At 49.1% G+C, this 26,670-nt stretch overlaps 1 protein-coding gene across 1 annotated transcript; it reads left to right on the top strand.

Annotated features, from left to right (window-relative positions):
• The first annotated feature begins 1,090 nt into the window (after positions 1 to 1,090).
• On the top strand, positions 1,091 to 21,384 carry LOC119095260 (putative inorganic phosphate cotransporter). The gene is made up of 12 exons (XM_037218121.1): positions 1,091 to 1,130; positions 7,717 to 7,799; positions 11,660 to 11,853; positions 13,187 to 13,331; positions 13,906 to 13,991; positions 14,379 to 14,466; positions 15,354 to 15,592; positions 18,220 to 18,372; positions 18,724 to 18,856; positions 19,351 to 19,587; positions 19,938 to 19,984; positions 21,181 to 21,384. The coding sequence occupies exons 1-12, from the start codon at positions 1,093 to 1,095 to the stop codon at positions 21,382 to 21,384; spliced, it is 1,647 nt and encodes a 548-aa protein (XP_037074016.1). The 5' UTR covers positions 1,091 to 1,092.
• The last annotated feature ends 5,286 nt before the right edge of the window (positions 21,385 to 26,670 follow it).

The following is a 26,670-nucleotide window of genomic DNA, read 5'->3' as shown; positions in this document are numbered from 1 at the left end:
TGAATGTACCTAAAACAAATCAACAAATCAGTCTAAAAGCTTGTTTAGCCAGCCAGTGACATACAGACCTTTGCTCAAACCTCGTTTGAAGCCAAGAACAGCAAGATCGGCCAGATGATCTCAAAATTACAGGGTGGCGACGTCAATGATAGCGTCAGAGCCCGAAAATCGCAGCTGATGCGCTTTTAGCATATTTGCAGCAAGAGAAAGCTCCTGGCAACGTCAACGATTGTTTTGGAAAACACGACAATGCCAGAGCCATGCTGGGTTACTGAGGCCAGTTTAGGTCGAGTTTAGGCCTCGCAGTTTTCCCTTTGGATCGCACTTTCCATGACCCAAGTCACAACCCGTTTATTTGTGTGTGACCTCCGGGTCAAACGGTAAATAATGCAAAGTAATTGTAACGTGAGTATTGTGACCGTATTGCTGTATTATACCTAACTGCATTTTAACGCGGGCTCAGCCCTTCACACCTTGGAGAATTGGCCTAGGATCATGAATGCTTTACATGACATAGTTCCTTGCTGTACCGACACGCATTGCTGTCATTAACCAATACTGCTGCCACCGTCTTAGGTCCCACTGTTATGGTGTCACACAGTGAACAAAAAATAGAAAGATAGCATCATTGGTGATGTGGTACATTCTTCAAGAATGAAAAGCTGCTCTCTGGATCAATTTTTGCCGTTCCAAAAAGGGTAAATGGAGATCTCATTTGGCTCAGACCAAATTCAGCCCACCTACTCGCCAAGTACACCATGTCACTAGTGGGTGGACCCGGGCGAACAGACGTACATGCACTGTAGCGCACCTGCAGCGGGCGGTAAAGCCTCAGCTGCGGGGTTAACTGCCGCTTAAAACAGCTGCTGGTCCAACTCCGCTGCTGCAGGAAACTCGGGCCCTGGCAACACTGGTGACACACGCTCGTGGGCGCGTTGTTGCAGCGCGAGCCACGACCCTCCACAAAGAGCTGTCAGCTAACAGCTGCCGCGACTGTGGCTTTTGGTGACCGCGATTCTGGGGCTGCTGTTCTCTTTGAGCTCGGACGGAGGGAGCATTGCTCGCAGCGCCGGACTTCAGCAGTGTGAAGGGATGGCGCCAACCTCAGCGCGGACACCACTTTTGAAGCGGTGAGAGGCAGCTATGATTTCGTTACTCTGCGTCGCTTTCTGGCGGGTGTTACTTAAGAGAGGGATGTTCATGCTGCATGGTGCAATACCAGGGGCGCCACTTTGTGCACCTTCGGGGCCTGAGCCGCCCCCCCCCCCCTCCCCTCCAACCCGATGCTGACTTAAGCCCCACCTACCCCAGCCCTGGCTGATTAGGAAAAAGGTGTAGTGGACCACGGAAATGCTTTTGATATCCCGCGGTGTCGGAGTACTAAGTAACTAAGGACATTACTGTTAATTTCATGCTAATTTTGTGCCACGCAAAAACGTGTGGACACCATATATATTCGTGTCAGGCCAACCCCTTGAAATGTTGACCAGTCCGAAAATACTGGCTTATTCACGAGATGTCACCTGTAGCTGGACAACAAAAAATGCGATATGCGAGAGCTTTAGGCATAAGATTTCATGATAAGGGAGTTTTACAAGGTTGAAAAATTGCTTACCACGAACATCACAGTCCAACAACAAAGCATGAACATCACGCCTATCCCAGTGATTCAGACTATCACGTCCCGTCACCCACATCAGCGGTTTTGTGCGGAGGTCTTGCCGGTTCGGTTTCACGTTTATGTGCAAGTATCTCCTGGGTTTGCAGAGGATGCATTTTTCATAGAATCTCCACGGAAAATATACGTTTGCGCCGGGACAGCCTTCCGTGAACAAGAGAGTAGACCTGTTGCCGGTGACTATATCGTGTCATTTTGATGAAGCGTTTTTTGTAAATCATACGAAATGCTTAACAGTCCACAAAGCCAAAATTTGACATGAGCTTGAAAGGGGAAGTCATTCTTCCGTGACGATTGTATCACGCGATGGCAATTCCTTGACATCAGAAACGCAAATTTAAGCTGACAAAATTAAGAGATAAATGAGGTCTGGGATAGATTAGGTCAACCGTATTGGCTGCCCCCCCCCCCTCCGCTCACCATCTTATTTTAAAGAAGTGGCACTCCTGTGCAATGCCTACCTAGTAGCACTAGTCAGTACATACGGTGGCACCGTATTCAGGTAAATGGAAAGTTTAAGGTCGTCTGAACACTAGGAGTTCTATAACAATTAGTCCATTTGTCATGATGCGTTGTAAATAATGGATCCAAAATGCTTTTCGATAACCCAACATTTGTGTTAAGTGTTTTGTTCATTAACGGTAACTGTAAGACCCCTTCGTTTGGAAATACATACAAACAGGTATAATTAGTCCAGGCAGCACAGCTTTTAAGGAACATCGCGACTTGTGACGAAAAATTTCATGAACCAATGACTCACATTCGACCAGTGAGTGTAAATATATACACCTTGAGGCGTGACGAGCCGGGCCGAGCTCAGCCGGGTCGGGCCGGGCCGAGCTGCTTAAGACGCACAACTCCCTTCTAGTCGATGGACACTTAAATCATTTCTGACTTGTCAGCCCAAAACATAGGGCAGAATAATGTATAGTGTGCTTTTATGTCCCGTTTTTTTGCATCCAGATCGATGGCAAATATAACGTTATGCCAAATTGGGCCGCTACCGTAATGACGGGGAAGAGTTGTGACGTCAATGAAGCACAGTAACAATGTGGATACCGCCCGATCCCACCGGCCGTTGGAAGCTCGTGAAGTACGCGGCGCACGTTAAGCGTAATATAAGCTTAAGCTTGTATAAAGGCGTAAAACGTAAAAGACGTAAAAGCATAAGGTTGAAATATGCTTTAAGAAAACAGAAGCATTTCAAAATATGAGCTTGTATATTGCGTTGTGCTCGTGTACGATATCGGCAAGCTGATTTCAAATGATTTTATTTAATTGCCACCATGTGGCCGTCATACCTGTATGAGTCATTTGGCTATGACTGATTTGCTCGGCATTGGCTTTCACCAACACGACAGTAAGCTGTTAAAGCTAAAAAGCATCCGACTTTACGCACGCTAGTGGCTTTTATCTTCCCGAAAGAACCGATCAGTTCATCCAGAATTCACCTTGTACACACGTGTCATCATTATCTCTATGCACTACGATAGTCGCTCTAATTCCTCCGACAGAGCCGTTGTCTCCATCTAGCACCAACCATTCATCCACGTATTAACCATTTTTGGACATCTGATAACGTTTAATGAACCCACATCAGATGATGTGTTAGGGTATGCCTAAGTGAATGCTTTATCTGCGGCGATGCTGATGCTAAAATCTTGATATTAGCTGGTTTCACGGTGGGTCGGGTCAAATAATAAGATTTTGAACTAAAAAAAGACAATATTTGACGCTAAGTACAGACTGAGCACTTTGACGAGGGAAAGATTGCTTTCATGAAACTCCATTAACACGCAACAGGTAAACGACATACAGCCAGCTAAAAGTAAGTTTGTTATATTAAACCAGACCCTTTAAAGACATTTTCAGCCCATGCCCCCAGTTTGCACAAATAGGCCTGGCCTGGCCTCGCAATCAGTAATATGCATCGGTCGAGCGCGCTGGATGCCGGCTGCCTCACCATTGCTCACATCGGTGCAGTGAGTGGCAATGCCGGCTTTGAGGATCATTTTTTCCCAGGATCATTCATCTTGGGCTATGTTAGGGTAAGTAAGCCCTGTAAGCTCTGCAATTGCTGTGAGCAAGCTCTGTAAGCACTGTAAGTCAGATCTGCAAATAATGAATAACTATAAACAGGAACTGTACAAGGACATAAGAGTTTGTTTTGTCACGTCTGAGTCAGAGATGCCACCAAATGTTTCTAACAATTTTGGAAAAAATTTGGTACTAAGAGATCTGGCAGAATACCTGTTCATGGAACCATGATTTAGAATAAAGCCAGCTACCCCAATTTTATCAGATTATGGATTTTTAATGAATATGTCTTTTAATCTCTGCGAAACATTTCTAACCGGAATCGCTGATAAAGGTGTGTGGTTAGAAAACAAACGCCAATTTTTTGTTAAAGTTTTTAAAAAAAAAATTGTTCCATAATCCTTCGTGGAAACGACCGTTGACTTGGACTGCGCGCTATACTTTCTTTTTAGTGCAAGTACCGCTCACAAACGTATCCAATTGCAGTGGAATTAAAAGAAATCTTGCCGCGTGCACGCGCAAACTGACAGCATGCAGCATGTATTTTCCTATACAGAAGAGCGACCATCGTCTTGAAACCAGACGTCGTGCGATGTCATACAATGCAAACGCACTAAGCCTGTGGATTTCACAGTTGTTCAGGGAATGCCTTTTTCCTGCCAACCCGAGAGCTTATCGAGTTCAGCTTGACAACCGCACCGCAGGGTCAGGGTGCCAGAAATAAACGAAGTGTGGATGTTGTAGGTGTCCTGCAACCCACGTCGTGTGTCCCAACGGCGCACGTGAGAGTAGGTCAAGCCTGTTGAAAAAGCTGATAAAGCCTGAATTGCATTTGGATGATTCTATTACCCAGTCTGTCACCCACTGGTTGCGCTAGCGGGGCAGGACGAGAAGCCATCAGCCCCTATTTGCATGTAAGTAAGGACCATTTTCTGCACAGTTTTGGGGATCTGTGCAACCACAGGTCCCGATGAGCACACTTTGCTCCTTCTGTTTTAAATCACAATTCCATCTATGGCCCATTTTGTTTGCTGTTGCTGTTCATATAACTGGCTGGCCCATAAATCATTTGGTGTTCATCCCCCATTCAGATGAACGAGCCGGGTGTGGCTGATATGGTGGGATAATCACGGGTGTGAGGGCACGGCGCTCATGACATTGCTCTTCGTCGCCGCCGTCGTGGTCGTTATTGGTGTTTTACTAAGTCCGACAGGATGGGCACCGCCGGGAATCAAGCCCGAACCTCTTGTTTCCCACATGTTCAGCTTAGCTGCTACATTTTCGGCACTCATATGGATCCTCGTTTGTTGTTAACGTGGTCATTGCCAAAGTTGGCACACTTTTCTGGGGCATCCAGTGTAATTGCATTTCTCATGATACCGTGAAGGCGATAGGCGTAAAGGTTTTGATGCATGACGTGATTCTTGTTCCAATGACAATGACGTTTTTCGCAATCGTTCTTAAATATTTCGCCCTATACCGTTAAAACATCTGAGAACCACTGCATTACCTCATGAAAAACTGTGCTTAATACGTGTTAAGTTGCTGAAATATCCTTGGTTTCATTGTCATCCGTGCAACGAAACATACGTATGAGAATATCTACGACAAAAGGCATGCACCACGCTGATAATCATTGGCTTGAGAGTGCGGTGAACTGTTCAAAAAACCTCTTGCCCGTGGAGGGCTGTAAACGAAACTCTGTCTTTGGTCAGGGCTTTTACGCTAGCCAAGTTCCGGTACGCTTCGCAGTGCCCGTTCCACGAGTCGTCAGCAAAGGCTCCCTCGTAAACGGCGCAGGTTGACATCCCCAGTCGAAATCAAACAACGCTTCGCGCCCGTCGCTTCCCAAAGTCCCACATGTGTGGGAGTGCAGCACCCACTAAATCCTCCCACGTTCGGCAGGTGTGCGCGGACACTTACACGGCCGTCGCGGGCCTGCTGAGACCTCACGTCTGCCGCCGTATTCCCCGCCCAGGTGTTCGGTGCGGCGTTAACCAAGATAAGGGGTGGTGGGCTGTTTGCGTGCGGCCTGCCCGCGTCCAGTGATCAGAGAGCTCTAGTGAGGAGAACCAAAGGAAAACCGGACGTCACGGAGCGTCCAAGTAGCGCGCGTTCGGGAACATAGTCACAGGAACCAACATTGGAATACAACGGCACAAAGTGTTCCTTGACTGGAGCTGCTCTCCGATGTTGCCGGCTCAGGGCCTTGGCAGCAAGGAAATTTTAGCTGCTGCACTGATACTGAAGTCATTCATTTGTGGCATTCAACCCATTTCTTTATCATGTATTTGTCGCTAGAGCATTGTGAGCCGACGGGAAGATTCGTCAGGCGAGATAAGTTTCGCTTTTGCGCATGCGCAATCGGTGCCAGTCTGTATACTTGCAGATATCCGGCATTGTTGCTTAGCCGGATTATATGATGTTTATTGATATCAGCTTATCTGATTAATATATTATAGGATGTATTTTAGGCTTAGGATATGTTTCTTCATGCACATTGTCATCTGGGTCCATGGACTTATGTCCATCACGGGTGTGTAGACAGGGATGCGCACCCAGAATATACGACGGAGGTGAGGCTACCGTGATTTGAGACGAACGGGAACTTTTACTTGCGATTGCTAGACCCACTGACAGTGTCCACACATAACGAGCACACTGAGAGGCCCCACAATCGCTTATAAGTACAGCGCCTAGCGTATCAGGGAGGTATCGATGTTGGTTTGTCCTAGTGCCTGAAACCATTGTTTCAGCTGCGTACCGTATACATCTTCTCGGCTATTGCTGGCCTTATTGCTGACGACCGTGAACCCGCTGGTAACGACCGACCTATTGCCTCTCCTGGTTGGGTCTGCTGTGGGAGCTCACGGCATGGGGTGGTGATGCCGACGCCCTCAATACACTAAACTACGTGAAAACTGTTCATGATAGCTTTCCCCGTGCGAGAGAGCTCCTGAACTCGGTAAACGAAGCTGTCTCTGAAATTCTGTTGCGATGCCTACATTAAAGGCACGAAATGAAGAAGACAAAATGAAGACAATGCTTGTTATTGTTGTTGCTTTTTCCGTGCGTGCATGAAAGGATCTAGCCACTTTTGCGTTTTGACAAACACTTTCTTTTGCCGACTGTCTGCGTACCACCTACAGTGCTGTCCGCGGATAATTTCTGTGCCGGACTTCTCGTATGGCTGTGCATACTGGAGTCGTGAGCGACACAGAAAGGTGGAACGAAATTGCCGAAGGACTCTCTAGATAGAGGTGGTGTGCAATCAAGCTGTGGGGGACCCGCGGCCTAAATAAATCAGATTCCTAAAAGAGCATTGCTTATAAAGAGGGCTTGGTTATGATGGACACAATCGACACGTTGGTCACGCCAAATGCTTTACACAGAACAAGGAATGAAACCATTTAAATAACGGGTTGTCCGGGAACGTTCTCCCAAGCACATGTATTCAAAAAGTCTCGGCAAATGCCATTTTTTCAAGAGCTTCCAAGAGGGGCTTCAGCCAAGATTAGGGGCAATAGCAAGAGCGGTGCTACCAAGCTTCGATATGGGGAGGGGGCAGGGGGAGAACGAGTTGATAAAATCATCATAACAAGCCTTAAATGACAAATGAAATCGGTCGTCTCAGTCGTTCGGAGCAATCAGTCGTTTAATCGATGACGTTCTCATTGCCGATCACTGCTACGCAAATTCTTCCCGTGCCTTGCGCTGCACCACCGTAGGGGAAGGGGATGCGGGAATCACGGGTGGGGTCAGAGGTTCAGACCCACGACTTTCTGAAAATGTGGCATTGGCGCTGTGGGCATTGACTGGAAATAAATAATCCAAGCGGCTATCATCCGATTTCTCTCCCAACGCGAGTGGAAGTCCGTTGTCCCGTGTCGGCGGACGTTTTTGTGATCGCAATTTAGCAGTTTCTCCTTAGCACGGCGCCGACAAGGAGACAGTAGGGAGACAACTGGGTCCAATTAAAAGTATGTGTGCACCAGTTTCAGATCGATCTCGCCCGCCGGGGCTTTGCAGGAAAATGAAAGCACAGAAGCCCTCGACGACTTAGAACAGGAGCAAAACGACAAATGTGAGTAACATGAATGGAGCCTTCGAATACGGGGAGGCCAAGCATACGAGGGCTCGGCGACCATGTAGTCAGCATTCAGTATACATTTAACACGAACACCATATGTTTACCTCTAATGTCCGCCTGGCTGTTTGGGAGAGTCGCCAGCAAAACTCATAGCATCGCTGGTTAGATCGATAAGTGAATATGTGAAGCCTCATAAGACCTTACTGGTAGCATTATTCGTCATCGAATAAACAGACGAAAGGAAAGAGCGATGCATTGATATGTCGGTTACATGCCTTTGTCAAAACGATTGAGAGTAAACTTAAGCCTGCCTGCCGATCCTACTCGATTTTTAATTTTGTTGTTGTTTGCAACCGCGAGCCCCAAGTTTTGGAGGTCACCAACATTCAGGAAACTAAGGTAGAAGCAAGTGTCAGCGGTTATAACGAGGGTGTGCTTAACAAACAATTAAAAATATGTGAAAAGTTTATGGTTACGCAAACGTACTCAGGTAAACAGGCATCATGCATCACGCGCTATACACACATGCAAGAGATGACCAGCAAACAGGCATCACGCATCATTCAAACATGCAAACGATTTCCAATAAACAGGCATCACGCGTCACGCATCAGGTGTCACTCTTGGATGGAAACGATTTCAACCTAGCACGCATCACGCATTAAGGATTTGCCTCGCTGTTTCGACGGGAAAAATTAGAGATTGAGAGGGATTGGCAGGAAATTTTGAATGGGCTGCGCACAATCGTTTTGACAAATGCATGAGGGCGAAATATTGAGGCGTCTATTTCTCCTTTCTCCTGGTTACTCGGCGAGGAATGATGCTAGCAGTACTGTGTTATGTAGGTGTAATGTTCCGCTCAAATGTTCTTCACAACTTTAGTGGTTTTGAAGACTCGGGACGCGGCAACGCACACATGGCTATTCCTTCAACACCCGAACGGTCTACCTTGTGCGGCTTTAACCAGTCTGTGGATGGCATGTTCTAGATGCTGAAGTCGTCCATGGATGCAACATGCGCAAGTGCTTTGCTCACAGTTCCTCAGGACAATAACACTCTTTGAGGAGGCTCTGCTCAACTCCTACGTAACTTTTTTCAGCTGTCATGCGGTGCTTGCGTTAGTGCGCAATGTGCTTTCGGTATCCTCAGCATACCAATTTGGTCGTGTCATCTTCAGGAGACGTGGCAAGCGTTCCACATAAAATTGCCGGCCAGTTAGATGTTCTCCAAGGTGTGTTCACATTTAATCTCTGATGTCTACGGCGTTGTAGCCTGATGTACACTTCCTCTGTGCCAAGTTCTAGCAGCTTTATACGATGAGGTGTATCAATCGGATGGGCTATCTTGTTATCGATTATCATTGGCGACATTTAAACGCTACGATTGTGGCTGGCTGTTGGTTTCAATCAACTGTAGAGTATGTAATTACATATATACGCAATTCGCGTGCAACATTTCCTTTCGGTTCAGGTTGTAATGCCATTTTTGAGCGCGGCTTCGGAAGGGTGGCATCGGCTTCTTCCCGGCTTATTTTAAGATTGGGTCGAACAGAGTTGAAATCACATGGTAAGTTGCAGATGACACGCTCGTCAAACCTTGTGGCTGATTTTACGTCTCTACCAGCTTTTTCTTGTTTTATTTTTTACATTTTCCCAGCCAGACTCGCATATCTTTCATCCGCCACTTGCACCACGTATTTCCGAATGTAATGGGTATATCAGCATTTGGCCCGATGTCAAGAGGGTATCGAGGCAAAAACTTGACACCAACCACACTGTTACACTCTGCTCAATATACAATTTCTCAGTTATGTGTTTATTAACCCCATTAACAATGTTCATAACCGACATCGACTCAAAATGATGTGGTATGGTATATTTTTTATGATGGTTTAGTTGTATAAATGGTAATGGTCGGTTTCTCGTTTCGTCGTGGTTGCAATATCAATATGCAAACAATGCGAAAAATAAAGGAAAATGTGATGGATATGAGTGGGCCCTTGGCACTCCTAGAACTTTTTTCTGGGAGAAATGTTGCTTTGGATCTCGAGCTTTCGACTGCAGCCTAGGCTGTAAGAATCAGCCTAATCTGTCCGACACGTGAAGAGCTTGAAATATGCTCTAAGTCCACATTCCAACTGAGATTCACCGCACGCAGATGCGCTTTAAAAGATGTAGCATACAGAAAATGGCGTGGGTTTTCGGAAGACTTAGAATAGTGTTCCCAGATTTGGAATAGTGTCCCAACTAGATTTTAACTCCAACAAATTCCGAACTCCTGAAATGACAACTCATTTGCGTGTTGTATTTGTTCGTGGCGCTATCTACTGAACCGCTGCAATACTGATTTGTCACTTAGCAAAGAGAAAACTACCAAAGAATATTAAGGGTGGACCGCAAATTTTCACTCCATTTACTCCCAAGAAATTTCGGTAACTCCAATCACTTCAGAGAGTCACCGTTTTGTTGCGTGGTTAAGTGCGAAAAGGATCCCGGAGATCACAGAAAAGAGTGCCGACAGTGTAGTGCTTAACGCGTTGGCATTAACCACTGTGGGTCTGGGGAAACCAGAGGTACGGGGTTCGATTCTCCGCGGTGCCCACCCTTTTTGCCAGGGTGAGAGGCAGGTCGACGCCATACGCACTCAGCATTTAAGTGCATGGTAAAGTCCTAATAGCGAGGACGACCATCGCGGAGCTGGCTAAGCAATCACACTCCTCAGACATCCGTCCGACGCGTGTGATTGCTTTTTAACACATCCGTCATATGCATTCGCATGCATATGGCGCACATGCATCATATGCATTCGCATGCATACGCATTTTTAACATATCCGTCACCCGTGTTTCTGTCATATGCACTTGCTGTCCATTCACAGTTTGTCGTATACATCACTTAAGGCGACTGTTAAGCGTTTTCAATCTTTCGGGACAGACTCCAGTGTTAAGGGAACTTTAAGCCTATCTACGTTATGTTTTGTTCCGATATTTGCAGTCGTTGTGTAAAAGGATATCGATAAATGCTACAGCATATATTATGTGGCATGCCGTGATGGATCTGCACGACGCTTATTGGAGTTTTTAGCCGTCCTGTAACCATGCCGTAATTCTCACGAAATGCCTACCCAATCCAGGCCATTGCCCACTGTCCATCCGATGCAAGTGATCAGACTTACCCAACTCGTCATGACCCTTAGACCAGGAAGCACACCCCGAGGAACGCGTTTATAGAACACACATTTACGCTTAACAGCTGCCAGGTTTCAGGTATGATCATATCAGCTTCCAATTTCTGACCCCAATGCGCGGCGATTTCTTCGGGGGACAGATCTGGCTTTCTCGCACTTCTGACTGAAGGCGGTGGTCACACAGGCGCTGTTTGCGATGGGTATGGAGTCTGGCTTACTCAGCGTTGGTGTGTGACTGGCAAACATCCCAGCGGCCTGGAAATATTCCTCATAGTGATGATACTGGCTCGTACTGTCGCCCTCTGCGCCGCTCTGTGCCTGGCAAGTAATCTCTTGCCCCTCCCGTCCCTGATAGCGCCGGCCTGTAACGCCGCGCTCTGCTCCTGATATGTAATCCCTGACCCCTCCCGCTCTGTCATCGGAAATATGTCCTGCCGAGCGCTGACAGTGTCGGCCTGTAACGCCACCCTCTGCTCCTGACATGTTATCCCTGGCCCCTCCCGCCCCGTCATCGGAAATATCTCCTGCCGAGCACGACAGCGCCGGCCTGTAACGCCGCCCTCTGCTCCTGACATGTTATCCCTGGCCCCTCCCGCTCCGTCATCGGAAATATCTCCTGCCGAGCACTGACAGTGCCGGCCTGTAACGCCACCCTCTGCTCCTGGCAGGTCAGCTCATGCCCTGCCTACCGTGGCGGTACGCCATCGCCGTGGTAGGCCTCTTCGGATTCGCCTCCGGCTACGCCATGCGGGCCAACATGTCCGTCGCCATCGTGAAGATGGTGAAGAACTCGTCATCTTCCGGTGAAGGTCATGGCTCCGCCTGCCCAAGACCCCACACCAACGGCACGGATGAAAGTACGGTACGTTCTACCCCTTCCACCCCTTCCACCCTTTCTACCCAAGACCGGATCTGGCTTAGTGGTGGGCATGCGATCAGGCGAGTTTGTTTCCTTTGTATGCCCATTTTGCAGAAATCGTGTATGACTAGCCATCTGAGAGCAACTCACTTCTTAACCCGAAGGCTACTGAGGTATTTCGTCACCTCTCATCTGCCAGTTGGCACCAGCGGTACATCCAAGGTGACTATGGAGGTCGCAACCGCTTTCTTTGGACCCACACTGGACCAAGCCATGAATGAAAAATGTGGGGCCCAAAAAACTGAGCCAACTAAACAATGCCAATGAAATGTTGTCCAAAACATTTCCCGATGGCGAGACCATGAGAGGACTCCAGAAGCAACAGGTGTTTAAAAAGCACCAGGGCAGAAACAGGATCAGAAACACACGGAGCACAACCAGCAGCTGGAGTACAACGGGCATCATTGCCAGGACATGAAGGTCCTCGAGGACACCAGTGCCCAAAATATTTCATGACTCAATAGTTTCAAGAAATTGTTGGTTTTCCAATAGCATCATGTGCATCAGATGATCAGGAATCTCATAAACATCAGGGTTCCTAGAGTCATCAAGGGACGTCCCATAATGTTGACGTCACAAAGCATGCAGCTACGATTTTCTAACACATAACTGGTCCGGTGAGGGAAACCGTGCATTTACGGTTTCCGTTTTTCCGTTTTGGCACGGATGACAAAACGAGACATAACTCAGGGAACCATATTTGGCATTGTTGGGCATTCATCGCGTAGGGGCTCTGGAGAGACCAGTGGTTCCAATGTGGGAACATGTGGCAGCCCTGGCGGCGCTATACCTGGATGTGTTCAAATTCGATTTCGACGGACTAATTTGGCTGATCCAAATTACCATAGATATCATCGGATTGCACGGCAGACATATACCAATTCATCCGGTCAGCCGACCAGTAATGGTTCACAAATTATGCTTATTTAAAGAATATTTTAGGATTTGTTGTGAGCTGTCAATACCTTTGTGCGTATGTGCGTTATCATGCACACGTTGATAAAACAGTATTTGGCTGAAACGGATAAATCGTGGTGTTCTAAATGACGGATGCGATTTGGACGCATGAAATTCCCGCTAATGCACGCGGTGGCTACCAACAACTCGGATCTATGCCGGTAAACACGATTTTTGACACCACGCACGTATCTGGACGAAGCTTAAAACAAAAAAGCAACAGAACACGCGCAACCAGACGTATCTCGCTGACATCAAAAGTCGTCACTCAGGCAGGCCTCACACACTGACCGCGCGCTTCCGTTCCGGTGCTTCGCAGGGTGACTTCGACTGGGACGAAAACACGCAGGCGCTGGTGCTGAGCAGCTTCTTCTTGGGCTACGCCGTCACCCAGTTCCCAGCAGGACGAATATCAGAGGTGTACGGACCGCGGCTCGTCTTCTTCAGTGGCATATTCCTGTCCGGTAGGTGACGTCAGTGCGGCACGATGTCATGTTATGACGTTAACACGGGAAGGTTGACGTCACACTGTGATTTCGGAGGACAGTGACGTCACGCTGTGACGCTGGAGCGGAACAGCAGACGTCGTGAAGGTACACGGCTGGTTGGCAAAAGCGAGCGAGGATAGGAAGTATCATGATTGAATGCAGCTGATAGATCGTATGTCGGAAGTGGCGTGAGGATCGTCGATTCAGAATTACATAACAACGCCATTACCATGCATTTCGTCCATGTGGTTCTGGTCGGCTCATCGAATAGTTTCGAGTGATTATTAACTGTTTATTTCTGTCTCATCGCCTGAGCTCGTTCGAAGGAAACCAGCTTTCCATCCAGGCTGCATCACCAACGAGGACATGGGGACCGAGGTTTCCACCCCACCACCGTTGTCTTGCCGTCGCGTAAGCCGCCGTATCAACCGCGCCACGTTTCTCGCTGATGTGGGCCACCGCTTTGTCAACACTGCCCTTGTCCGTTTGTGACGAAGATCGCCATGGTCTCATCTCCCGAGCTCGGGCAGTGACCTGTGCTGACCTCCAGCCATCGGGAGCCTGCTGACGCCCATCTGCGCCCACACAAACTTCGGCCTGCTGATCGTCTGCCGCTTCGTCATGGGCCTCGGAGAGGTCAGGACAGTACAGGACAGGTCATGGGCCTGACGCGGTGATCCGGTCCTTGTCGGAGCAGAGTGCACATCGCTGCTCTAGTTTGGCCGTCGAAGCATTCGACAGGCTATTTCGGACGCTCGTTGGGTCATTCTTGGGGAAATGATCATGTTCCGGCCATAGCCGTTGTCTATGCCAGCCTTCGTGAAGGTTACTGTGATAACAAAAGGGAATGCATAGCATTCGAGATAAATAAAAGGCGCATATCATGGACTAGACGTAAGCACATCAAAATGCAGAGCAGTTCTCGCCGAATCCTACCGACCAAGCACCACGTGATCGCATCTGGTGTCGGTGCGCTGCCATTGGTCTACCACCTCGAACCCTCACCGCTGGCTGGTGCCCCAGGCGGTGCTGTACCCGTGCTACCAGGTGGTCGTCAGCAACTGGGCGCCACCCACGGAAAAGAGCCGAATGACTGTCCTAGGCACAACAGGTTAGCGGGCTTGGGGACTGCTACCCGGCGTCCAGCGATTCGCTGAGATGTTTGGGCACTCCTGTTCGGCATGGGGTCTGGGACAGAAGAAGTTCGCCCGTTGCAGCAATGAAGTAAATTGTAATGGGAGACAAATAAGTCTCTATTTTCGCCGTTGCGTGTCCGAGACTCGAAGTCTGCCCAGATTCCAGATCCAAAGTATTCGCCTTTCTCTTCACCTCCGCCTTTCTCACCCGTACACATCACCCATCCACCAAGTCTCTGACCTCTCCGAGGAGTGAGGCATACCACTGGGCAGATATTGCGTGAAACGCGTCGCGTTTTATGTTCAGCTTGCGCCGCGACCAAAACATTTGTCGGATTCGCATTTTCCACAGCTTTATTACGAACCACTCAAAAGTTGTTCGCCCGTTCTAGCCAGCCAAGTGAATTATAATGGGAGACAAATGTGGCTTTCTTCCGTTGCGTGTTCGAGACCCAAACTCCAAACTCCAAACTCCAAACCAAACTCATCCATCAAGTCTCTGAACTTTCTGAGGAGTGGGGCATGGGATTGAGCAGATCTTGTGTAAAATGAGAAATGAGTGAAAATCAAATCTTAAATGTGAAAGTCAAATGTGAAATGAGTCGCGTTTTATTCTCAGCTTGTGACGCGACTTAACATTCATCTGGCTCGCATCTTTCGCAAACTTATTACAAACCACTCCAGCATCGTATCATATGCCCCGTATCACGCCCTTGAAAGCGTCATGTCTCGAGTCCCAGGGCAGGAAACTTGCGAGGAGAGAGTCGGACATGCGTCGCCCATCGGTAACGTGCACTATGAATCAAGTGTCCATCCAGACACCGTCCCTGTTTTGACCCGGCCCCCGCCCCCTGGCGGACAGGCAACACCTGGGGCACTATACTGGGGATGCCGATCTCTGGACTGCTGGCCGGCTCGAGCCTCGGCTGGGAATCCGTCTTCTACTTCTTCGGCTTCAGCAGCATCTTGTGGTGCGTGTTCTGGGCGCTGCTAGTCTACAACTACCCGCATCAGCATCCGCGCATCACGCAGCGCGAGAAGACCCTCATCGAGACCAAGAAGAGAGAGTACAGCGAGGCACTCGGCCAGCAGCACTGCGCGGTGGGTGGCCAGAGAAGCACCAGGGGAAGCCACTGTACAAACGGCATCCGAGCCGGCCGACAGGCCTGCAGCGCACAGCGGTAGGTAGCCTAAATAAGGTGTTGTATGGAACCATTGTCATTTGCACACAGCAGCAGACGACTAGATGGAACTGCAGGACATGGGGTATCGCAGCCGGGCATCAGAAGAGCGCAGAGGCACTCGGCCAGAGGATAACGGTGGACAGAGAGGCTCACGGTCGGGAGCTAGGCAAGGAGCACACGGCAGCAGGCATCCAGGAAAGATTTTTTATGCTTCGCATTTTAGCCCGGCGCCTTGGTAGGGACACATGGAGCTGGCTGATCAGGGGAAGCTTACGTATGCCGTGCGCTCTGTCGCCCGGCTCGGTGCCAGGGGCACGCAGCATTGGATGCCCAGGGAAAGCTGCAGTGCGCTGTGCAGTGGACGCCAGCGGCGCGCTTGGACTAAGGGGGAAGGGGCACTTGACATCCCAGGCCGAGTCCCGGGAGCAAACAGCGTGGTGGTGTGCGGTCACTCCTGACACCACTTGACATCCCAGGCCGAGTCCCGGGAGCAAACAGCATGGTGGTGTGCGGTCACTCCCGACACCACTTGACATCCCAGGCCGAGTCCCGGGAGCAAACAGCATGGTGGTGTGTGGTCACTCCCGACGCCACTTGACATCCCAGGCCGAGTCCCGGGAGCAAACAGCATGGTGGTGTGCGGTCACTCCTGACACCACTTGACATCCCAGGCCGAGTCCCGGGAGCAAACAGCATGGTGGTGTGCGGTCACTCCTGACACCACTTGACATCCCAGGCCGAGTCCCGGGAGCAAACAGCATGGTGTCGTGCGGTCACTCCTGACACCACTTGACATCCCAGGCCGAGTCCCGGGAGCAAACAGCATGGTGGTGTGCGGTCACTCCCGACACCACTTGACATCCCAGGCCGAGTCCCGGGAGCAAACAGCATGGTGGTGTGCGGTCACTCCCTGACACCACTTGACATCCCAGGCCGAGTCCCGGGAGCAAACAGCATGGTGGTGTGCGGTCACTCCTGACACCACTTGACATCCCAGGCCGAGTCCCGGGAGCAAACAGCATGGTGGTGTGCGGGAGCAAACGGGAGCAAACAGCATGTCCCGGGAGCAAACAGCATGGTGGTGTGCGGTCACTCCCGACACCACTTGACGCGGTCAACGATTTGCGTAATTAATGGGAAGGGGGATGAGTCGAGAGCCCAACAGTCCAACATCCCTTTAATTTAGTTGTGTTTTCAACGGAGAGCCCATCTGCATTTGATAAACAACAGGATTATGTCTAATTTCAGTGTCATTTAATACGAAGGCCTTCACTTCATCATCATCGTAGCGATGAATATAACTGAGGATGAATATAAGTATAAATACACAGAGAGGCCATAACTGTTTAACATCAATTGTCGGGGGTTTATGCCAATATTAAGGTGCCCAGGTCATGTGTGAGACTTCTTGCTGATGGCGTGATAGTTAGGTTAGTGAAGACCTTGCTCGTGCCAGTCTTTCTCGTGAGTCGGAGAAAGACAGTTTATATCAATCAAAAGCTTTTATTTTCAGTAACTCGCACTCACTAACACTATCACCACAATGTTAACGTGCATAAACAACAGCAGTCTTGCGTCTTCGCGTCTAGAGAGTGTATGAGACTACACGGTCACCAAAAGTGCTCCGTATATACTACGCGCATGGGAAACGAGCCAAGACCACAGGTTCCGGAAATGATGTGATATCTATCCAATGAGAAGCCAGTACGATATTGTACGATGGTCGGCCTAGCCAATCACAAAGTAATGTATCGCCTTGCGATGCCGGAACTATCTGATGTAATGGACGGCTAGTGAGGTGTTGAATTTTAAAGGGAGCATCGAATCTTCTACGGAAGCCAGGCATGGCCAGGTTCCAACGGAACAGATGGCATGAGGTGAGTGATGAAGCCTTGGCTTGAACGGAAGCAAGCCTAGTTACTGCACATAACTCACCTGGCCGCTGCCTGGCTGACGCAACAGCACGCCATTTGACCGAGGATGAGTCACACGGCCGCTGGGTCCAACGTATGCAGCGGGCAGTTATGAGTGGCTAATGGACGGTAACTGGAATAGGGCTACAGACAAAGCTGTTTGAAGGTGAAAGGTGGCTTTTATTACAGCACGCACACACACAAAAACATAAATCCATCCGCGTGCTAACCAGTCTCTTTTAGGCCACTTGACTGAAATCTTGAAGTTTCTTACTGGACACTTGAAGTTTCCAACTGGGTGGGCAGCCCCGAGCGAGCCAGTCACGTGACTGAGCGGTCACACGACCGACCGGCCACGTGACTGAATGGTGTGACTGACTGACCGACCCGGTTGTTGTGCATTTGTTTAAGGGGGAGAACGAATCTGAATCATCATCACACCCCAGTTTTGGAGGGAAACATTGGAAATGCTTGATATGCCCAAGCTCTTTTTGGTCACTGACTAAACACTTTAGATAAGCCCAAATGACCTCGCAGCGTTGCTTAGGACATATTTACCAGTCACCAATTGTAATGAAGTCGTTAACCGGACATCTGAAGGCGACCACTAACTGGCGGGCGGTGCCGACAGACGAGACCGCCGGTGCCCTGGAAGGCGATGTTCACCAGCGTGCCCTACATCGCCAATGTCTTCACCGCCTTCTGCTACAGCTGGGGCTGGTATATGCTGCTCACCGAGCTGCCCACGTACATGAACAATATTCTACACTTCAAAATCGACCAGGTGTGCATGTGGTAAAGCGGTTTGCGATTTTAGTGGCTTGTGAACAATGGCGTGACGCCGGCCTCGAGAAATGATGTGGCATTCAGGAACTCGGATTGCTTGGCTACTAGAGAAGTCGGATAATAACACTGAGTAAGGCGCATTGTGTACCTACAGCACTCATGCAGTACTCACGAAAACTTCATAGCACGCACGTCCTTACCTTTCAAAGTGACCGCAGAAGAAACCACGTTTCGGTCAGGGACGCGCTTCAAGGAGGAGAAATTTCTTGTGGTTCGGTCGTTTTTATCGTAATATCTCTTAAAGTGCAATGGTCTTCAGCTGACATACTGAGTGATTTCCTGTTTGCAGAATGCGTTTCTCTCGGCGCTCCCTTTCCTGTTTATGTCCATCGTTTCGAACATCGCCGCATTCAGCCAGGATAAGCTGATGGAACGCAAGACATTCAGCAAGACCGTCGTCAGGAAAATATTCGCAGTCACTGGTAAATGAGGTCTTACCAGCACCAATTCCCACCTCGATAGTGAGCTTCGGCAATAGCCCTGAGATACGGGGCATGAGCAGGATGTTGAATACTGTCTCGTTGATCCGTGAAATTTATTTGGATAAAACACGAATGTTCATAATTAGTTTTGGACATGCACGCGGACGAAATCGAAAGCGCCATCTAGCCGTTCTCTCAGCTGCGTCTAGGATGTAGCAAACTTGTTTGTTGTAATGAAACCGCTGATCAAAAAGCCCTCTCTTAGTCGTTCAATCCGCGCCTTCTCACTGTTGAATCCCAGTTTGTGGACCCCGTCATTTCCCTACCAGTAAACCCCTCGACGTTGGGGACCGGGATCCCCGGGACTTTCTTGGACACCGACCAGCCTGACAGCATTGGGGCTTAAGTTTGTCCTCACAAGGACGTGACTTACCGCAGGCCATAACCCTCCGATGCCGTCTTAACCACTCAACCCCGGACACCATCCATTGCAGGCCTGCTGGGGTCAGGCATCTTCCTGGCGCTCGCCTCATTCGCCGGGTGCGATCACGTGGTGATCGTTGCGCTGCTCTGCATCGCGGTGGCTATGGTGGGCTGCATCGTCTCCTCCCTGCTCGTCAACTACCTCGACCTGGCGCCCAACTTTGCCGGCTCCATGATGGGCGTCAGCAACTGCGTCATGGCCATCGCCGGCATCGTGGCGCCGCTGGTCACGGGTGCCATCGTGGCAGGTGACAGACGGTGACTGGTGGTCGTGGTGACAGGCGACAGATGGTGCTAAGTTGTCATTGTGACAGGCGATAGACAGTGTGGTATATGGTCATGGTAACAGATGGCCAGGCGTGACAGCTGGTCAGTTGGTGAGCGATGGTCAGGTGATGACAGCTGGTCAGCTGGTGACAGATGGCCAGGTATGCCAGTTGGTCAGGTGGTGACGGATGGTCAGGTGGTGACAGTTGGTCAGTTGGGGACAGTTGGTCAGGTGGTGACGGTTGATCACGCTGTAAGGTGGTGATGAGTTGGTGACTAGTGGTTAGGTGGTGACGGGTGGTCGGCTGGTCAAATGGTGACGGGTGGTCAGGTGGCCAGGCGGTGACAGGTGGCCAGGTGGTGATGGATGGCCACGTGGTAACGGGTGGCCAGTGAGACCATACAAAGCTATCACGTACATTTACTGGTAGGACCAGACATCTATCTTTTAGATTCCCGATCGGTATTGACACTTGTCACGTAAGCTAAGCAAAGCAGAGCTGTGGCATTAAATGCGCATGTGATTTGTGGGCTTTGCATGATGCCGGTACGATCGAGATTAATCGTTGATGACCGTCGTGTCCTATTTGGTGCTCACTTGCATGATCAGTGCGGGACGGGGACAGATACGGACAGGACAGATACAGATACACGGTGGTACTGCATAGCAGGGGTACCAGTCTAAATGCCGATGTCACGGGCTACATGGAAGAGGGGTATTCTCGTTGTATGCATGATGAAACTCCGACTTCATAAGTCAAAGTATGAAGCGAGGCAAGACATTGCTGGTGTCTGATGTTTTGGTACGCCGCCTGGCGTGAGCAATTTATGGAGGAACAGCATTCTCCCCTTTTCCCGTTCTCATTATTCCCGCAAATCCCAACATGCCATTATTTGCGAATTGGAGTGGCATACGTCAATCATGTTTCATGTTACGGGAAAGCAATTTTGTGAGTTTAGAAACATATTAAGAATTAAAGAGCTTAATTTATCCCACATGTTTTTCCCCAGATAGCGTGTGTGAATACGAGACCAATGAATTGTCACACTGCGTCAAAAAACAGCTAGTTGGAGATCATTTGCGTGTGTAGGTTTACAAACGTATTCAGAGGGAACATTCAGGTGACCTTCTCAGGTGCCAGAAAGGAAAACACAGATTTCAAAATTGTCCTAAGGTCATCGAATGATCAGGCACTATCTGTTAAATGGGAAAAATTGTGCGTTCCTAGCATTACTGCGGAGCAAAACAGCAGTGAGGAGAGGCAGTGGGTCGGGTGGATTTTGTTCCTCCTATACGGTGGGTCATTCTGACAACCCTTCTGCGTCGCGCTTATAGGCATGGAAGGCAGATAAGTTATGTCAATTATATTTACCGTTAATTTGTTTTAGTTTGAACTTAAACCATTCTTACACCGCTAGTTCCGGCAACCGATATTGCAGGGAAGCCTTCCCGGGATCGTAATCTCAAGACGGTGGTGTAAGAAGCCGTCAGGAACTGGCTTAATACGCACAAAATCACCCTCCCTAAACTAAACCCCAACAGCGTCCCATAACTCCGTTCCTGGTGTTCGCAGGACACGACTGACCTGGAGCATTGGCAGATCGTCTTCTGTCTGACAGCAGGCATCCACGCGATGGGCGCGCTTGTGTTCATCATCTTTGCGTCCGCCGAGGAGCAGTGGTGGAATTGCTACCCCTCACGGGAGGCGGCAGAGCTAGCTGCCAAGGAAAATGAACTGACCAAGGAACGGTACTACAAGGTGGTCGCCCTGCCGTGACGACAATTATAGCACGGGTTGCAACGACTTGGAGACCAAATGCTAGTGGGTGTAAGCTGTAAAGCCGTTCTATAATAAAGGCGATATCGACGATGGCGACACCTATAAGGCTGTTCGTGATGACTCCGTGACGCGTTTAGGTGATAGACGGAGGCGGCGCAACAAAGGGGCAAGGGCCCGCCCCTCCCTGTCCATTTTCCAAGCGTTAAAAGCATGTCATTGTGATTCCTTGCAATTTTTGGGGACCCATCATCAGACAGTGTCCGCCCGCGAAATGCCCTATATGGCCAACGCCAGACCCTTTTGGTTTCAGGAGGCCCCAGATGATACAAATGAGGGCCATCAGATTCATGAGAGGACCTAAGAAAAACACAGAAAGCACCGCTAGGCCAACGATTAGGCCCCCTGCCATGCCACCATCCCAAGAGAAGCCCATAAAAATTAACAACTTGAATAAGAAGTAAAACATAAATGATTTGAAACCTGAACGAAACCATTTTGTTAAAAGTTTGGATAGGAAGCCCCAGGTCTGCCCCGGGGTCCGAATGTCGGCTTTCCACCTTGGTAAAACCCAGCGGCGCATTTCCTGATGACCTCCTGTCGTCTGACAGCGTGCAGCTGACGAACGCCGGTAACTGTAATGAGGGTGCCAGAACCGGATGAGGCTGGCGAGGAGGGAGCAGTTGCCCCCGTCCGACTTGGAAAACCTAACACGAGCTCTGCATCTTCAGTGGGATATGTGACGAGTGTTCTGTATCTTAACACGCTCTCGGGCGGGAGGGGGTCAAATTGACCCTCCGAAGGTTTTTCCAGAATGGTTTACGAACGGCGCGGCGTAGCCGCGCCACATTTTACATAGCTGTAGACAATTGAATAGCGGATCATTTGGCATCAACAATTTAGATGTGCCTTGTAAGGTCGCTGACATATGGCAGGTCAAAGTCAGGCCATGGCTTCAGCGAAGGCAATTTCTAGGGAATCATTTAATCTGATCCAGCAACGGAGTGTTAGAAGAATCCATACGTCTCTGAGATGCTTTCTCAGGCAACACAACAGTCGAATGAGCAAATTACATTGACCTAAGGTCAGGTATGAAGGTCACATTAAGGTCAAAACCAACCTGTTTTGTTACTCTGGGGCTTGCCGCATGAAACAGTTTCTGATGGTCATTTCAAATTTGTTGATGGTAGGAACTGCATTACACATCTTCCATGAACTTCTTAGAGGTCAGAATGGACCATTGACAAAAAATGACCCATGTCAGCATTCTGTTTTAGGAACATACTGCCTAGCGTAATCTTTGTCATATAGTCAAATGCAAAACTTAAAGCAATCTTGTATGATTTTGGTCACCTCGACCTTCAAAAGGTCAAAAAATGTCACTGACCTTAAATGAGCATGTGACATTTTGCTTAGAAACAATAATCTAGGTTCTGGGGGCATTTTGGAGACCAGCCTGGAATATTACCTTGTTTGACCTTTTTCCGGAAGGTTATGACCTAGGAGCCTGAAACTTTGACCTAAATGAGTTAACGTACAGGTCAATACACCCTGGAAATTTGGTGTCTCCAGCTTTCTTAGTTCCCGAGATCTCAGGGGAGGGGCAAATTGACCCCCCCCCCCCCCCCACATCCGAGCAAAGGGTGTCTAGCCGGCCACCCGGTCGCGTGTTAAGGCACCTTAGTGACATTTGTTTTCCTTGTTTTGTGCAAAATCGCTGTCAGGGAAGATGTGTGTTATACAGAATGTGTGCAAATATATAATGTGTGTGCTGTTGCACGCTGGGGTGTCTTTGAATAGGTAACGGAAGTGCATTATACGTTACTGGTAACGGAAGCGCTTTACTGACGTGTTCAGGAAAGGCCCAGCAAAATGTGACCGCAGCAAAAGCATACAGAGCCTTTATGGGCTGATGTGAAGAGTCCGTAGAGGGCTTCTGATTGATTAAGAGTACCCATGCATGTTAGCAAATAGTGCCACAACAGCAGCGTATGGCCCTACGAGAAAATACAAAGATATCAAGGCAACGCGGAAGGCTCTTTAGCGATCGAATTGACCCAGCGTGTGGACATATAGGGCCCCGCAACAGGGTAACGCCTCTAGACATCGTGATCAGCCTCACATTCCCCCAATCAACATTCTCCCAATCAGCGAAGAATTTATCTTGTCTGCTCACTGGCTCTTCACTTTCACTTGCAACTGTTCTTGGTCGCTTAGATGACCAAAAACATCCAATTTTATCGTGTATAGTGTTAGAATACTGCGTCCTTCCTGCCAGTTATGGGCTCCTTTGGAGCCTACGGGTCCCTGCGGGGCGCAAGGGGGACAAGGTCCGTGCCCCACCCTCTCTGGATGCGCCACTGGCTCGAGCAGCTTAATAAATGGGGCGTCGAAGAAAACATAGGGCCATCCGTTCACATGAGTGGTAGCCAAGAAACAATATGGAGAGCCGGACATGATCAAGTGTCCGAGTATCTTACCAGTATATTATCAAGTATAGTATACAGTATATTACCAAGTATCTGGTGACCCGAGCGGGTCACCTGATTGAGTCCTGGGCAAGCGCATAGGGCCCTTCATTCAAGCAAGGAATACTCACGACACAATTTAAAGGACTCCGAACGATCGAGTGCAACAAACAGGAAGGGCCCCGACAAGAGCACAGGGCACTTCATTCAAACTGTAAGTTCGCAAGACCCAATGCAGAGGGTCCCCGGACGATCGAGTGTACCCCTGCAGGTTATCAGATAGGGCGCCCGACAAAAGCGTAGGGCCCTCCACTCAGATAAGAAGTACCCGAGACCTAGTGGTGAGGACCCGAGCTTACCCGAGCGGGCTATCAGATGGCCGGCGACAGGAGCGCAGGGCTCTACATTCAAATACAAAAATCCAATGTGCAGGGCCCACCAAAAATTTAGTGTGCCCGAGAATGTTAAAAGATGTGGCACCTGACAAGTGCGTAAGGCCCTCTTTTCAATTAGGAAGAACCCAGGACCCGATTTGGAGGCTCCGAGCGGCCGAGCGTGCCCAAGCAGGTTAACTAATGGCCTCCGACAAGAGGATAGAGCCCAAAGCAAATGCCAGAGAATTGGAAGGGCCCTAGACCAATGCAAAGCATATCGCGGGTGTGCTAGTACGTTAATTGAGACCAACGTGAAGGGCCCCTGGACAACCGAGAATACACCGGCAAGTTAAGATATGGGGCCCGCACTTTAGCATATAGAGCCGGTCAGGTGGGTGGGAAGCATCCGTGGAAGGACTCTGATTAAAAAGTGTCCTTGCACGATAGCAGGAAGGGCAGCAGCGCGGGGCCCTCCGAGCAAATGCAAAGAAATCAAGGGCAAAGAAAGAACATTTTAATCACATCGGCTCTGCAGGTTGACGCACAGGTCTCCTGTAAACAGCATAGAGACTCCGAACAGCGTAATGAGCACTAAATTATCCCAGTCACAACCTTTGAAATCAGTGAATAACTATTGTTGTGTACTTGTGGACCCCATACTTTGCCCTGCCCCTGCCTGTGGTTGTCTGAAAGCCCAAAGACGCCTAATTTTGTTCCATGTTGTTGTTTTTTTTAAATGCGTCATTTCAGCCAGCTATGGGCCTTTTGGAGCCTATGGCCCCTTCGGGGCCAAGGAAGGGATATGACCCCGAACCCCTTCCCCCATTCTGGATCCGCCCCGGGTTTCAGCTCAAACCACATACAAATGTGGAACACTCCCTTTAACGCGGCCACTACTATACCTGCTCTGTCGTTGAAAAGAAGTGCAAGTTGAGTCTCACACAAAGTCCTCCGTCACACCCGCACACCCATATATATATATATATATATATATATATATATATATATATATATATATATATATATATATATATATGCGTACATCCAGGCAGTGTCGTCAAGTCAGTCTTTCTGCAGAAGTCTTTTTTGCACCCCGGGCCACATTTTATGATGAAAAACACCTATGTCCACGGGTGTCGATTGGTATCCTTTTTTAAGAGCCCTGCCCTCCGCCCCCCCCCCCCCTTCTATGTTGAGTGACACCCCAATCTTGGCTGCCCCCCCCCCCGATGTTTTTGGGTGGAATGCTACCAAAAAATGTGGGTGGAGGATGATCATAACACGAAGACTATCTTCTTTGATCTTTCTGCCTGTTGGCGTCTCATACCACTATCATAGCAAGAAGTCATGGCTGCTCTCACCACAATATACAGATCTTAACAGCTGAGCGAATAAACGATGCAATAAACATTACATACCTAGCGCCATAAGACACGCAGGGGTTTGTGAGGTTAAAGTGAAAAGCTCTGGAATATGGGAATGACCTAAGTCCTTCATGGTTAACCTCGTCCCCGTTCCCTACAAACAAAGTGCTTGCCGCCTCCAATAACCGCCAAAGAAGATCACCATCGGCGCCCTGAGGTGGCCTCTAAAGGGGCGCCTTCACGTGCCGATCAGAAGAAACGTGTACGTCCAGTGACTGCTCCTTTGATCCAACCCTGGATGACTTCTTCACTGCTTATATTAAATAATTTTTTTTAAATTTTACAAAGATTAAAAACGTATATTGTGTTTGATCTAAATTAAGCGGGCTAAAACAGGTGAGGAAATTGGGGGGAGGTAGGTTGCCGGGCCTTTGGTTCGGCACCCCAATAATTTGCAAAAATTGACACCCTTGCCTATGTCCCTGACCACAATCGGTCGGTTTAACAAGACGCTTTCCTACGATTCTACCCCATTTTAACACGCGCTCGGGTGGGGATCAAATTGCCCCCCCAAAGATTTTTCCAGAATGGTTTCCAAACGACGCGACGTAGCCGCGCCAAATTCTGCATAGCTGTAGACGATTGAGTAGCGGATCGCTTGACATCAAAAGTTTCGATATACCTTAGATAGTCCCTGATCTACGGCAGGTCAAAGTCAGGCCATGGCCTCAGCCAAGGCAATTTCTAGGAAATCGTCCAGTCTGATAAGATAACAGAGTGCTTGACGAAACTATACATCTCTGAGATTCTCTTTTAGGCACCACAAATATTGAATGAGTAAATTACGCCGAACTGAGGTCAGGTATGAAGGTCAGACCAAGGTCAAAACCAACCTGATTTGTCACCCTAGGGCTTGCTGTATGGGATAGTTTCTGGTGCTCATTTCGAATTTATTGACGGCAGAAACTGCATTATGCATCTTCCGTTGACTTCTTAGAGGTCGGGACAGGCTATTGACCTAAGATGACCCGAGTCGGCATTTGTTTTAGGAATATACTGCCTAGCGTAATCTTTGTCGCT

The sequence above is a fragment of the Pollicipes pollicipes genome, unplaced genomic scaffold, assembly GCF_011947565.3.
Source record: "Pollicipes pollicipes isolate AB1234 unplaced genomic scaffold, Ppol_2.1 Scaffold_4219;HRSCAF=4965_pilon_pilon_pilon, whole genome shotgun sequence".
NCBI classification, from domain to species: domain Eukaryota; kingdom Metazoa; phylum Arthropoda; class Thecostraca; order Pollicipedomorpha; family Pollicipedidae; genus Pollicipes; species Pollicipes pollicipes.
This window is presented reverse-complemented; position numbering and strand designations above follow the sequence as displayed.